The following is a 13389-nucleotide window of genomic DNA, read 5'->3' as shown; positions in this document are numbered from 1 at the left end:
TTTACATTTCCTTTACTATTCTTAACCCCCCTGTCTATTTTCTACCTACATTTATGCTACTTATTCCCTGTACCTTTTCCCTTATTTCCCCCCTGCCACTCCCCCAGCTGATAACCCTCTGTGTGATCTCCATTTCTGTGATTCTATTCCTGTTCTAGTTGTTTGCTTAGTTCGTTTTTGGCTTTTTTTTTTTTAGGTTCAGCTGTTGATAGTTGTGTTTGTTGTCATTTTACTGTTCATATTACTGATCCTCTTCTTTTTCTTATACAAGTCCCTTTAACATTTCATATAATAAGAGCTTGGTGATAATTAACTCCTTTAACTTGACCTTATCTGGGAAGCACTTTATCTGCCCTTCCATTCTAAATGATAGCTTTGCTGGATAGAGTAATCATGGATATAGGTCCTTGCTTTTATGACTTTGAGTACTTCTTTCCAGCCCCTTCTTGCCTGTAAGGTTTCTTTTGAGGAACCAGCTGATAGTCTAATGGGAACTCCTTTGTAGGTAACTGTCTCTTTTCCTCTTGCTGCTTTTAAGAGTCTCTCCTTATCTTTCATCTTGACTAATGTAATTATGATGTACCTTGATGTGTGCTTCCTTGGGTCCAACTTCTTTGGGACTCTCTGAGCTTCCTGGACTTCCTGGAAGTCTATTTCCTTTGCCAGATTAGAGAAGTTCTCCTTCATTATTTTTTCAACTGTTTTCAATTTCTTGCTCTTCCTCTTCTCCTTCTGGCACCCTACAATTCAGATGTTGGAATGTTTAAAGTTGTCTTGGAAGTTCCTAAGCCTCTCCTCATATTTTTGAATTCTTGTTCCTTCTATCTGTTCTGGTTGACTGTTTATTTCTTCCTTCTGGTCCAAACCATTGATTTGAGTCCTGGTTTTTTTTCCTGTCACTGCTGGTTCCCTGTATATTTTCCTTTATTTCACTTTTCATAGCCTTCATTTTTCCCTCTATTTTGTGACCATACTGAACCAATTCTGTGAGCATCCTAATTACCAGTGTTTTGAACTGTGTGTCTGATATGTTGGGTATCTCTTCGTTACTTCATTGTATTTTTTCTGGAGTTTTGATCTGTTCTTTTATTCAGGCCATTTTTGTTACTTTTTTTTGTCTTGGTGCACCTGTTACATAGTATGGAGCAGAGACTTAGATATTCGCTAGGGTGAGGCAACCCACGTCTCTGTCTTGTGGTGCTGTATGTAGGGGAGGCATCTGAGAGGGAACCATGCTACTTGTTAGGCTCTCTGCTGGTTTTCAATCACTCCTGCCATCACCCACCAGCAAATTGGGCCCTTCTGGTGCTGATTCCCAGGTGGGTGGGTTTGTGTACGTTCCAAGACCCCGTGGATCTCTCCAGTGAACTCTCTTGTGAGGCTGGAGTTTCTCCCGCCACCTCAACCTTCACAGGTTTTTTCAATTAGAAGTTGTAAGGCTTTATTTCCCTGTGCTGGAACCCTGGGTTGTGTGGTGTCTCACTCCCCATTTGTTCCTCCTGGTTTATCCGCACACAAATGTGGAGCCGCCCACCCTGTCAGCTGCTGCCTTGCTGCATGTCCTCTGTCTGTCTGGCTGCCCATCTCTGCCCAGCTACCAGTCTGGATGAATATTTCTTCTTTAACTCCTTGGTTGCTGGACTTCCATACAGTTCTATTTTCTGGCAGTTCTGGTTGTTTTTTTTTGTTTGTTTTAAATTTGTTGTTGTCCTTCTTTTGGTTGTGCGAGGGGGCACAGTATGTCTACCTATATCTCCATCTTGGCCAAAAGCCCTGGTATCATACTTTTAATGAACTGATCAAACATATGTATTGATGACACACAGTTCATTTAAACTATTTCCCACTAGGTTATTCAGGGTTTAAAAAGTCTATCAGTGGTGATGATTTTCTTCATCTTTTAATTTAACAAGCACAAATCCTTGAACTGTAGAGACTGAAAACTGAACAGGTGAACACACTACAGAGAAATAGCTGGCAGCCCATCAACAATATACACAAAACCCCAGACAGGGAGAAGCATAAATCAATTAACAATAACAATATAAAGCCCTGACTAGGTGGCTCTATTAGTTGGAGCATAGTCCCATGCACCAAAATGTTGCAGGTTCGATCCCTGGTCAGGGCACATACCTACGTTGCAGGTTTGATCCCCAGTTGGGGCATGTATGGGAGGCCATCTATCAATGTTTCTCACATCAATTTCCCTCTCTCTCTCTCTCTCTCTCTCTCTCTCAGAAATCAGTAAACATATCCTTAGGTGAGGATTAAAGAGAAAGGGAGGGAGAGAGAGATAGTGAGAGAGAGAAACACAAATAAGGGAGATGATGCCAGACCAGAAACAGGATTGAATTCCTGACTTAACTCATCTACTACTATCAACCAGCCCTATCCCTGTAGAAGAAAAATTAGCAGAATATGTTTGAGGAAGACAAATACATTTCTTTTTTATTTTTCATGTACAGTTTTCTGTCTTTTACTCCCATCCCAGCCCACCCCCCAGCCCTCCCCACCTCCCTCCCATTTCCACCCCCCCTAGTTTTTGTCCATGTGTCCTTTATACTTGTTCCTGTAAGCCCTTCCCTTTTTCCTCTGAAATTCCCTCCCCTCTCCCCTCTGGTCACTGTCAGCCTGTTCTCTATTTCGGAAAGGCAAATATCATATGATCTCACCTTTAACAAGAACCTAAACAATAAAACAAACCAACAAACAAAATATAACCAAAGACACTGAAATAAGGACGAATATGTTTCTTAACAGGGCCAAAAAGTGGCTTACCCTACACTTGTGTACAAAAAGAAATGTAAATTTGTTATTTTTATTCCTTGCTTTATTTCTCCCTTTCCCCAGTCTAATCTTCCTCACATGGCTCTACTTTCCTGGGTGCAGGTGCCGATATGCAATCTTAATCCAGTCCTTATCACTCCCTCTACAAGTAACTCTATCTCTTGGATTTGCACCCAGTATTTCAAGTGTCTTTCCGTCTTCCTGCTCTTCTCCATGGTAATGTTGAATAGTATGGGGGTGCAGATGTGGACCAGGGCATTGAGAAGGCACTAGATCCTCACCCAGGTCCTCCTGCTGTCCTCTGGTTCTTCCAGTCTCTATAGCATATACCTCACTACCTGGCCAGCACCGTGTCGATATCTGCACCTAAAGCTTTGGGCTCAAGAATGTAGACTCTGTTCCTTGCCAGGCACTCGGGGGACCTGCAGGGCCTGGTGGTTCTCCCTGCTACCTGGGCCCCCACCTTGGCCCTCACTAACACCGGACTCCTGAAGTCTGACCACAACTATTGTTCCAGCCCTGCCTACAGCTCTGGCCCCATGCTGTCCTTGACTGAGCCAGCCTGCCAGCTCCCCTTCCTCACCCTCCTCAGGTCAGAGGGGAACTTGAAAAACCTCTGTGGGCCATGATTTTCCAAGAAACAGAGGAAGCCAGTGCAGGGCCTCCCTCTTTGCTGACCGCATGGCACAAACACTTCTGTTCTGGTTGGGCTTCCCCATACTGGGAAACTCTGAAAGCTGTTCTCGCAGCACTGCAGATGGCGAGGACAGAAACATCTATCTTGGATCTCACACTACGTACCGTGCTGGCTCCATTCTGGAATCTGGCCTGAAAAAGTTCCTCAGAACAGGCATCTCCCAGCCTTCTTCTTCCATCTTCATCTTCTCCCTGCCACAATTTCTCAGGCTGGCAGCCTGCACACTCTCTGTACAACAACCTGTGTTATCCCACCACTTTGAGCCTCAAAGGTGATCGGTTGCTTTCTTATTCTACCATCTCTTTTCCTGGGCAATAAGCCTCAGGTTTCAGCCTAGAAGTTGCAGAGTGTCAAGAAAACATAATTATTTTTTAAATAACAGCTCTTTTTTAAAGATTTTATATATTTATTTTTAGAGAGGGAAGGGAGGGAGATAGAGAGAGAGAGAAACATCAATGTGCGGTTGCTGGGAGTCATGGCCTGCAACCCAGGCATGTGCGCTGACTGGGAATCGAACCTGCAACACTTTGGTTTACAGCCCGCGCTCAATCCACTGAGCTACGCCAGCCAGGGGCTAAGGAAACATAATTTTAAATGAGAAAAATTAGAGTTTAAGATTTGCAAAGTACCGTCCCCTATGATCTTTAGTTGGTTTTACATGTTGTTAACTGATAAATCTGAATACAGTTTATTTTATTGAAGTCTAAAGTTCCAGGAGCCAAATACACCTTAACCAAGTGCAAATTAACTGACCACCTAGTAACTATGGAATAACTATGAAGTAACCACCACGAACATGCTTAACACTTTGTATGTTGTCAAAAAATTAATGCCAGAAAAAGCAAAGATGGCTTTCAGATACAAAAACCAGAAAGACAGGGCAGGTGGTACTCGTAAACAAAAATAAAGGCTACAGAAAGATCCTCTTTGACAGGGAGGGGGCAAGAATGATGTGTTTGATTTTACACGTGGCAAGTTTAATGACCACAGACAAATCAAAGTCACCTGGGGATTTCTTAGACGCACCTGAAGATTGTCCATCTAAAAGATTATACTATAAGCCTTGTGTTTTTTGAAAATTATCATTTGTAAATGAGAATACGTTCAAAACAAGAACCCAGAAGATTGTCGTAAAGAAATTTTAACAGAGCACCATTTGAGAGGTCTGGGTCTGAGGGGTAGGCTTGATCTTAAGAGTGGGTAAGAAGAGGGATCATAGACTGAGATGTGAAGAAGACAGAGGCTAGACCTGGGAGGAACACACCAGTGTTTGTGTGACGGGCGAAGGAGAGGCGTTAGTAAAAAGAAGTAGAAGAACAGGAGATGCTGTATCACAAAGTCAAAGGAGCAGAGTTTTAGAGCCTAAGAGTAGCCAATAGGATCCAATGCCTCTATGGGACAAAGAGAAGGGCCAAGAATTGTCCGTCGAATTTAGCAATAAGGAAATCTTCAATGGCGCAAAATAGTCAAAAGGCAGACTGCAACAAGTTGAGTATAACCATACAATAAAGTAAGACATTTGCTACAGACAGCAAAAATTTGGTTAACGAGGGCATTAACAAGAAAAGGAAATCAAGAAATTAGGTATGTTCTTTAAATATAAAGGACATTTGAGCATGTTGACAGGCTGATGAGAAGGAATTGATCAAAATGAAGAAATTATAAGGAAATAAGAGAGAGAACAACTAATGTAAGTGAACCCTGGGAAATCCAGGTCTAAGCATACAATACGACATCTTCCTGAGGAACAGCGGGCCTGCCCTTCCTCTGAGAGCTTGCTGAGATGCGGGGACCCTCAAGGAGCCCACAGGAAACCCAGGTGTTTCTGAGTTCCTTGGTGGCGTAAGAGGCGAAAGAGCCGCCAGGAGAAATGAGGAAAGAATGCAACCAAAGGTCAATGAAAAGACAGCTAATCTCCACTGTGCGGCTTTAGGAGTGTCACTTCCCCTTGTTGGACATCATTTTCCACATCTGTACACATTTATTCATTGATTAGCGCATGGAACTCACAATACCTTTGAAGCTTAATAGGTTCTGGGCACAGTCCTAGGTGTTAGAGATATGGTAGTGTGACAGGGTGCAGCCAAGAGGGGAGCCCCAAATAGGGATTTGTAACAGGGTCCAGAAGAGCTTGGAGATAATCGGCCCCACACCACAAGGCCACACCTGCCCAGAACCTGGCAGCTGCAGCCAATTGTGAGAGGAGCCAGAAATGGGGCTGCAGAGGAAGATTGGTGCTGGGATTTAAACAGAGGCACAGTAGCCATTGGGTGTCTCTCTTTTTGGGACCATGCGTCTGTTTAGGACCACGTGGCTTTGGTGTCTTGGTGGGACCATGAGGCTTGTGTGAGAGTCAGGACCACGAGGCTTTGGAAGTGCTCCCTTTTGCCACGTGGAGGGTGCTGGGAGGACTGTGTGCATTTGTGGGGAACTTTAGTTTGTGTTAGTTCAAATGAATAATAAATTCCTTTTCTTTTCATGAATCTCTGGTATTGAGAGATGTCTTTCCTCTGGTGGTAGACATAACGAACCTGGGGGGTCCATTTCAGGTAATAGTATATTGCCTCGGCTGCCCTTGGCTCCCCCTTTTGTACTATAACAGTAGTAAGTGGGACACACCTAAAACCAAGGGGCCTGCCATGGACAGTCATCTCCAAGTTCTCCCTGCGATTCTAACTGTCTCCAGCAAGCGCACGGAAAAGCACTACAATTAATTCATTGTCATGTTGTGAGACCCACGGATCTTCAAGGGTTCAGTTATAATCAGATATGGAATGAGCCAGTGGTCCCCCGTTGAAGTCCCTGGACACTAAGTTCACAAAATTATCTATAGTGAATTTTCAGAAAGACCTGTTTCTATCACTTTAAAAGAGTTAAATGGGAATTATACTCAAAACATTAGCGTCACCCCAGTAAGAACTGAGTGTTCCTGCCCGGCAGCCACCCATTCTCATGGACACATGTGCATGGTTCTACCTTAAAACATGGGGGTGCTGTATTATTATTATGCAATAAATAGAATTTAGCCCACAAAGTTCCCAAGCACATTAAAACCAAGGGGAACTTCAAAAAATCTTTCTGAAAGGCTCCCGAGTGGTGAAAACTTGGAGAAGCCTCAGCGGCGAGGAAGACCCTGGAAGCAGCGTTGGAGACGTGGCTTGTTCAGATCCCGCCTCGCCGCCTCTTTGTGCGGAGCCTTGGCTGGGTCTCTCTGAGCCTCATCTGTAAGGCCCCACCGAGGGCGAACCTTTATGGAGTCGAGAGGACTTAACGAGGCATTTTATGGTTTCATGCTGTTCACGTGACATAGGTACAACAACAACAGAGTTCACGGTGCAGCGAGTGGGAAGAGCCTGAGATGCAGAGTCAGACACCCCAAGTTCAAATTCTAGTTACAGCTGGGAGTGGGCGATGCTGGGCAAAAGTGTTTACCTAGTCTATTCTTTGGAAGCCCGTAAGTGTTTTTCTCTTTCTCTCTTTTTTATTGTTGTTCAAGTACAGTTGTCTCCATTTCCCCCCATCACTCCCCGTCACCCCAGCCATCCGCACTCCCCACCTTCGATCCCACCCGCCTTTGGCTTTGTCCGTGTGTCCTTTACACATGTTCCTGAAATCCCTTCCGCCTTCCCCCTCATTATCTCCTCCCACCTCCCCTCTGGTTACTGTTTTAAAAGGAAAGATGTTATGATTTTCACTTTTCTAATAGATTAGAAAGCACATCACAATGCTTTATTTCCCCTAGATATACACCAAAACATAAACCTCAATTCAAAACCTCATGTCAGATACGTGATAGATGTCAAGGGCAAAGAAGAATACGGCCTACTATACTATTTATAATCATTACATGGTAATTATAATAGTATGCTATTATTATACTTTATTGATCCCACTACTTTGCTACATTACACTCATCCTGAACCAGGGAGATAAAAGAAATACTATTTCAACAGAGCAACTCAGCATTCAAGTCAGTTAGCTAGGAAATTCCCCTCTTACCTCCATCTCCCCCTCACCCCTCCAGTGAGTCTCCAACAGAGGTAATTTTTCAGTTTCCAGTTATGCCTATTTATCAAGTCAATTATCACAAAATCTAAGCAATTCGCATTAAGTCTAATTAGCAGAAAACATTGTCCTGCTCTTACTGCTTCCCTGTCCTTTCCTTAGGTGTCCTGGCTGTGTCCGGAGAGGCCATGTAAGAGTCTTCCCCATTGCTCCATTGTATCTGATAGACGCCTATGGTATCCGGATACAGCCCACTTGTCTTTAGCTTGGACTCCCAAGAAGTGTCCTTCCGGCATAAATTTATTCACTGATGTAGTTACTGCACCCATTTGAATCACCTTTTACTTGGCAATTCAGCATGGCCTACGTGTAGACCATACAAATTATCCATAAAACAGCAAGCTCGAGAACCCATGATATTAATCCCATTAGGCACTGCAAGCTCTCGGCACAAAAAGGAGAAGAAAGGGCAAGAAAGGATGATGAGAGGAGATAACTTTTACTGTGGGTAGGACCCTTTCTGGAGCAGGTGAGGCAGTACTGAACAAACGAGCTCTAAGTCTGTTCCCTCCCCGACCTCCTCCTGCTTTATTGGCCTTCGTGTGTTAATGCTTGAAAACTGCCTGCTGAAGGCCCTCCAGGGCCTACGACAGCACCGGGAAAACGCATTCGATGATACATCACGTCTCCTGTCCTTCTCCTCAAAGTGGCCATTCTAAATCTCAGCCCCGGCCACACATCCACATGACTCAGCGAGCTTCACAAAGCACTGACGTAATCAGGTCTCGCCCCAGATTAATTATTAGAGTCAGGAGGGTTGGGCAGGCACTGATGGCTTTTCTCAGGTCCCCAGGCCATTCTCTTGTGCAACCAGTGTTGTACAAGCAGCTGGCGTGTCCACACTTTCACTTACCATACTTTCCAAAGCACCTTCCCCTTCCTCCCCACCTGCCCCCCCGAGTACTGGAGAACACGTGGAAGTCAGGAAGTCGGGTCTGGGGGCGTCCTTGCTGAGGAGTTGCTTGGAGCAACTTGTTCCGTCTTGGAATCGATCGTGCTGACAGAGTCAATCATGTGTTTCTGGACCAGACCCTCCTAGAGGATAATGTCGATGCCTTGGGGGTGGGGGGTCGCCTGAATTCTTCACAAGGACCGCTCTGCCCATAAAGAAAGGCAGGTTGTAAGGGCCTTTGACACTTTGCCTTTCCCGTGGGTGCACATAAGCCACACAGCTGGCTTTCCCGTTGGAGCATGTGTCTGATGCCCTTCGCAGGAGTGCCGTTGTCTGGTTAATCTGAGTCCAGGCCTCCATGGGGATCACCCACTGACCTCTTAATGCCAAGTTACACGCTCCCTTTCCACCCTCTCAGAATCTCCAAGGATGAGCAACCCTGGGGTTGGTTGGTTTTGCTGTTGTTTTGAATACCACATCGCCGCTCATCTTAGCCAGTTTATCGTCCGCAGGCTGGTGGCCCGACGATACTTGCCAACACAAGAAAAGAGTAGGCCAGGAATTATGAAATGTCTCTCCTTTGATGGGACTTTGCACCCAGGAAAGCAGTTCAACAAAAAAACCTGAGCAAAAACAAACAGTCGCTCTGGCACTCTCACCCTGTGCTGATAAATACCTCCGCAGACGGGTTTGGCCATCCCACTCGGAGCTGCCTAACGAGAACAGATGCCGGCCGGCCGGGGGCTCGCCTTGGCCGTGTTAACATGCTCCTTACAAATCAGCATCCTGTCGGCGGGGCCGACCCCCAGGTGAGCCACCCTTCTCTTTGTCTCTGCGATGCCACTGTGGGCTTCGATACTTCCAGGTGTACCTCTTACCAGAAAGCAGGTAAACAAAAAAAATTAACCTGCACTGAGATAGGTAGCCCCAGAATTTAAACTTTGAAAAAGGGTAAGACCAGGCAAGGGGCGTGTGTGTGTCTTTGAGAGTTTTCTGAGGCAACCCGCTGCTCTTTCCAGGGGTTTCTTTGAAACAAGAAATCCCAGTGTGAAGGCTGGCATCATCTTGTGGTACCTGGAATTCTGGAGCAAAGCTGACTTTTACTAGAGTGTGGTAAACCTGGGTTTATCGGCGTCACAGGTCCGAGAAGGTCAAAAGCAAAGGAAATGAATCTTTCCCACATTCTGCCTCAATGTCTAACACGGGGCCACTGAATCCACTGCCCATTTGTCCCGCATGAGGCAAAGGTTCACCATCTTCGCTTCTCTTCCTTGACACCCCACACGGTGCCCCAAGGCACACACTTGCATCCTTCGGATTAGGGTGCCATTTCTTCTAGTCAAGAAGAATCACCGTAGCACAGACCGGGTGCTCAGGCATCCAGCAGAGCAACTGACTTTCTCTCCTTTTGCTCTGATCCTAACTGCAACCACAAAGCCCAAGACAAGCTGATCCAGAAAATAAATCGACCAGACAGTGCTGAACATCTACACTGTACCCAGAACTGCCGGAGAGCAGAGCTGCGTGACCCGACACAGCACGACCCGCTCTGACGATGGGACCAAAATGTTCTGGGAGAGCTGGGCAGGGGGGGCGGAAATATCCTCCCAGACACTGTCTTTCTGCCTGGATGTAACTGTGCCCCACATTCCATTCTTCTTCGGTCATCGGACCCTTGGTTTAACCAAGTTCTGTTTTGGACTCTGGGGTGCATCCCAGGCGTGTCTGTGCCTGCCTCTCGGCTGCATTAGGGGCCACTGCTTTGCCTGGAACCCCTGGGCACGCGGTTTGCCCACAGGGTCCCAGCTCCAGGAGCAGGCACTGAGAGGTGCCACACAGACCAGCAAGGGCTTGGGACGAGCGCTCCCCCAGGCCTTCTTGCATCCCACCTCTCTCCTTCTCCCCGTGTCCCCCAAGAAACACTGTTCCTCTTAGTCAGCATGTTCCTCTACTGGGCATCGAGGACAAAGTGGAATGAGGCAGCCAGTTCCCTGAAAGTCGCGTTAGCCCTTGTACTTACCCTAACCTTTTCTTAAGTTAAAAAAATAATTTAAACAACCCACATTCCTGGACTGTGACTCCCGCTGATTGAAAATGAGAGGCTGTGGGGGAAGGCTTCAGCTGCTTTGAAGTGTGGACCCCCTGGGTCCCGGCCACGTTCAGCTGTTCCAGGGAGGACCAGGGAGCCCCCCTCGCGGGCCTCCAGCTCTGAGCAGCTGCACGGCACGGTGGGACTTGGCTTTGTGCACCGCTCTGCCGTGCCCTCGCGAGTTCGCTAGGGTGACCCTGGCTGAGCACGCCCTGCTCCGCCCTTCGGCACAGGCTTGGGGTCGAAACGGAGTGTTCAGATCAACCCTCAAGTTGGAGGACACATAGTTCGAACAAAGAACTGAAGTAACAAAAAGTTATTTAACATGCAAATTTGATTAGCATGAAGCACTAGGCTTCCCAAGCTCAGTTCAAGGTCGTGACTTACAAACTGACTCTGCAGGTGCAGGCAAGCTATTCAAAGTCTCCACACCTTTCTTCCCTTGTCTGTAAGATGGTGACAGTGTTCATTTCCCAGTATCACAACGTGGGTGGCTTCAAACAATGGCAATGTATCGCCCCACCTTTCTGGAGGCTAGAAGCCCGGAATCAAGGTGGGGACAGAGCCATGCTCCCTCCAAGACTCCGGGAAGGAGCCGTCTTCGTTTCCGACGGCAGCCAGCACTCCGTGGCATTTCTTGGCTGGCAGCTAACGTTCCAATCTCTGCCTCTGTCCTCGCGTGGCCGTCCTCACACCCCCTTCCCTCCGTGCGTGTCTGCCTGATGCTCAATTCCCTCTTTTTAAGGACAGCAGTCATATCAGATTAGGGCCCACCCTGATGACTTTGCTTTAACTTGATTTTTCTCTGGACAGACCCTCTGTCCCAATAAGGTCACATTCTTTTTTTTCTTACTTTTTTTATTAAATATATTTGATTGATTATGCTGTTACAGTTGTCCCATCTTCCCCCTTTTATTCCCCTCCACCCTGCACACCCTCTCCCACCCGCATTCCCCCGCTTTAGTTCATGTCCATCGGTCATACATATGCGTTCTTTGGCTTCTACAGTTCCTAGACTATTCTTAACCATGCCCCCCCATCTATTTTCTACCTGCCATTTATGCTGTTTATTCCCTGTACCTTTGCCCCAGTCTCCCTGCCTCCCACTCCCCCACTGATAACCCTCCATGTGATCTCTATTTCTGCGATTCTGTTCCTGTTCTAGGTGTTTGCTTAGTTTATTGTTGGTTTTGTTTTAGGTTCTGTTGTTAATAATTGTGAGTTTGCTGTCATTTTACTGTTCATATTTTTATCTTCTTCTTAGATAAGTCCCTTTAACATTTCATGTAATAAGGGCTTGGTGATGATGAACTCCTTTAACTTGACCTTATCTGGGAAGCACTTTATCTGCCCTCCCATTCTAAATGATAGCTTTGTTGGATGGAGTCATCTTGGATGTAGGTCCTTGCCTTTCATGACTTGGAATTCTTCCCAGCCCCTTCTTGCCTGCAACATTTCTTTTGAGAAATCAGCTGACAGTCTTATGGGAACTCCTTTATAGGTAACTGTCTCCTTTTCTCTTGCTGCTTTTAGGATTTTCTTTGTCTTTCATCTTGGGTAATGTAATTATGATGTGCCTTGCTATGTGCTTCCTTGGTTCCAACTTCTTTGGGACTCTCTGAGCTTCCTGGACTTCCTGGAAGTCTATTTCCTTTGCCAGATTGGGGAAGTTCTCCTTTATTATTTGTTCAAATAAGTTTTCCATTTCTTGCTCTTCCTTTTCTGAGGTCAAGGGGTTAACATTTCAACAAGTCAGCTCTGAACAGTGACCGTGACAGCATCTACCTGATGAAGTTTTCTGTGAAGGTTCAATATCATATCTGCATGTAATGTACTTACAATATCTGTGCCTGCCACGTGGTAAGAACTTTGTAAATGTGAAATATTCTTCAAAATAATAGCATTGCTATTCCTCTCACTGTGATATGCTCTCTGCTTCAGGAGAGGAAGGGATGGAGTTATAGCTAGCAGCCACCTGGCTACAGACATTTCATCTTAAAGCCACAGCAGCTGAGAGCTATTGCTGTTGGTGTACTGTGGGAAATTCTCAATGACAATTTGTTTGCAAACTTGAGTGTGCCTTTGAGAAGAGGTCCTGAAGGTGTCATCGCCTCCTATGTCACTCAAGGTAGCATAGAAATGTCAGAAACCACTGTGCTGATAGAGCAACAATAGCTCATGACACAGATCCCGGGGCCAGGGGCCTGCGTGTGATTCCAGGTCCATAGTTCACCAGTTATGTGGCCCGAGGCAGATTCCTTAACTTCTCCAACTGTGTCCTTCACCTGACAAATGGGAGTCAAACTGTGGCCTGCTGGGAGAAATCCCTGAGCTAACATGGGCGGTGTGCTGGGCCAGTGGCAGGCGGGGGTTAAGTGTGCACTGAGTATAGCTATCATAATATATTTTTATTTTTAATGTGTAAATACCAAAATATTTACATGGGCCAAAGATCAGAAACTGTAACGAGGTAGGCATTAAGAAGTCTTGATTCCTTACTCATAACTTTTCATGGGATCTGTGCGGTTATGGGGACAGTACTCAGAGCACTCCTGGCATCTACCTCACCCTTTGCCAAAAGGTAACCACCTTGATTAGTTTATCATCTTCCTCCCTTTCTGTCTTAAAAATATCATATTCTATATACTCTCTTGTACTTTACTTTTTTCTTTTCATGTTATGACATAGGCTGGAGACCTTTCTGTATCACTACAGAAGGAACTTCCTCGTTATCCTCACACCTGATCAGTTTTCCGTTGTTGGCTATACCGTTCAGATAACCGTCTTTTATGGAACATTTGGGTTGCTTCCAATCTTTTGCAATGAATAGCCTTATTCATACACGGTTCTGCAAGCAGA

The 13389-nt window shown here is 45.9% G+C and overlaps 1 protein-coding gene across 1 annotated transcript in view; it reads left to right on the top strand.

Moving 5' to 3' along the window:
• Positions 1-9093: 9093 nt before the first annotated feature.
• The window catches only part of C9 (complement C9), a 42627-nt gene continuing 38331 nt past the window's right edge, over positions 9094-13389 (top strand). Inside the window, exon 1 of the mRNA XM_045848378.1 lies at positions 9094-9250. Within this exon, the coding sequence (XP_045704334.1) occupies positions 9168-9250 (83 nt within the window). The 5' untranslated portion in view covers positions 9094-9167. The remainder of the gene's footprint in view (positions 9251-13389) is intronic.

Source organism: Phyllostomus hastatus, unplaced genomic scaffold (genome assembly GCF_019186645.2).
Source record: "Phyllostomus hastatus isolate PE091 unplaced genomic scaffold, TTU_PhHast_1.1 phas_contig_58, whole genome shotgun sequence".
In the NCBI taxonomy this organism is placed as follows: domain Eukaryota; kingdom Metazoa; phylum Chordata; class Mammalia; order Chiroptera; family Phyllostomidae; genus Phyllostomus; species Phyllostomus hastatus.
This window is presented reverse-complemented; position numbering and strand designations above follow the sequence as displayed.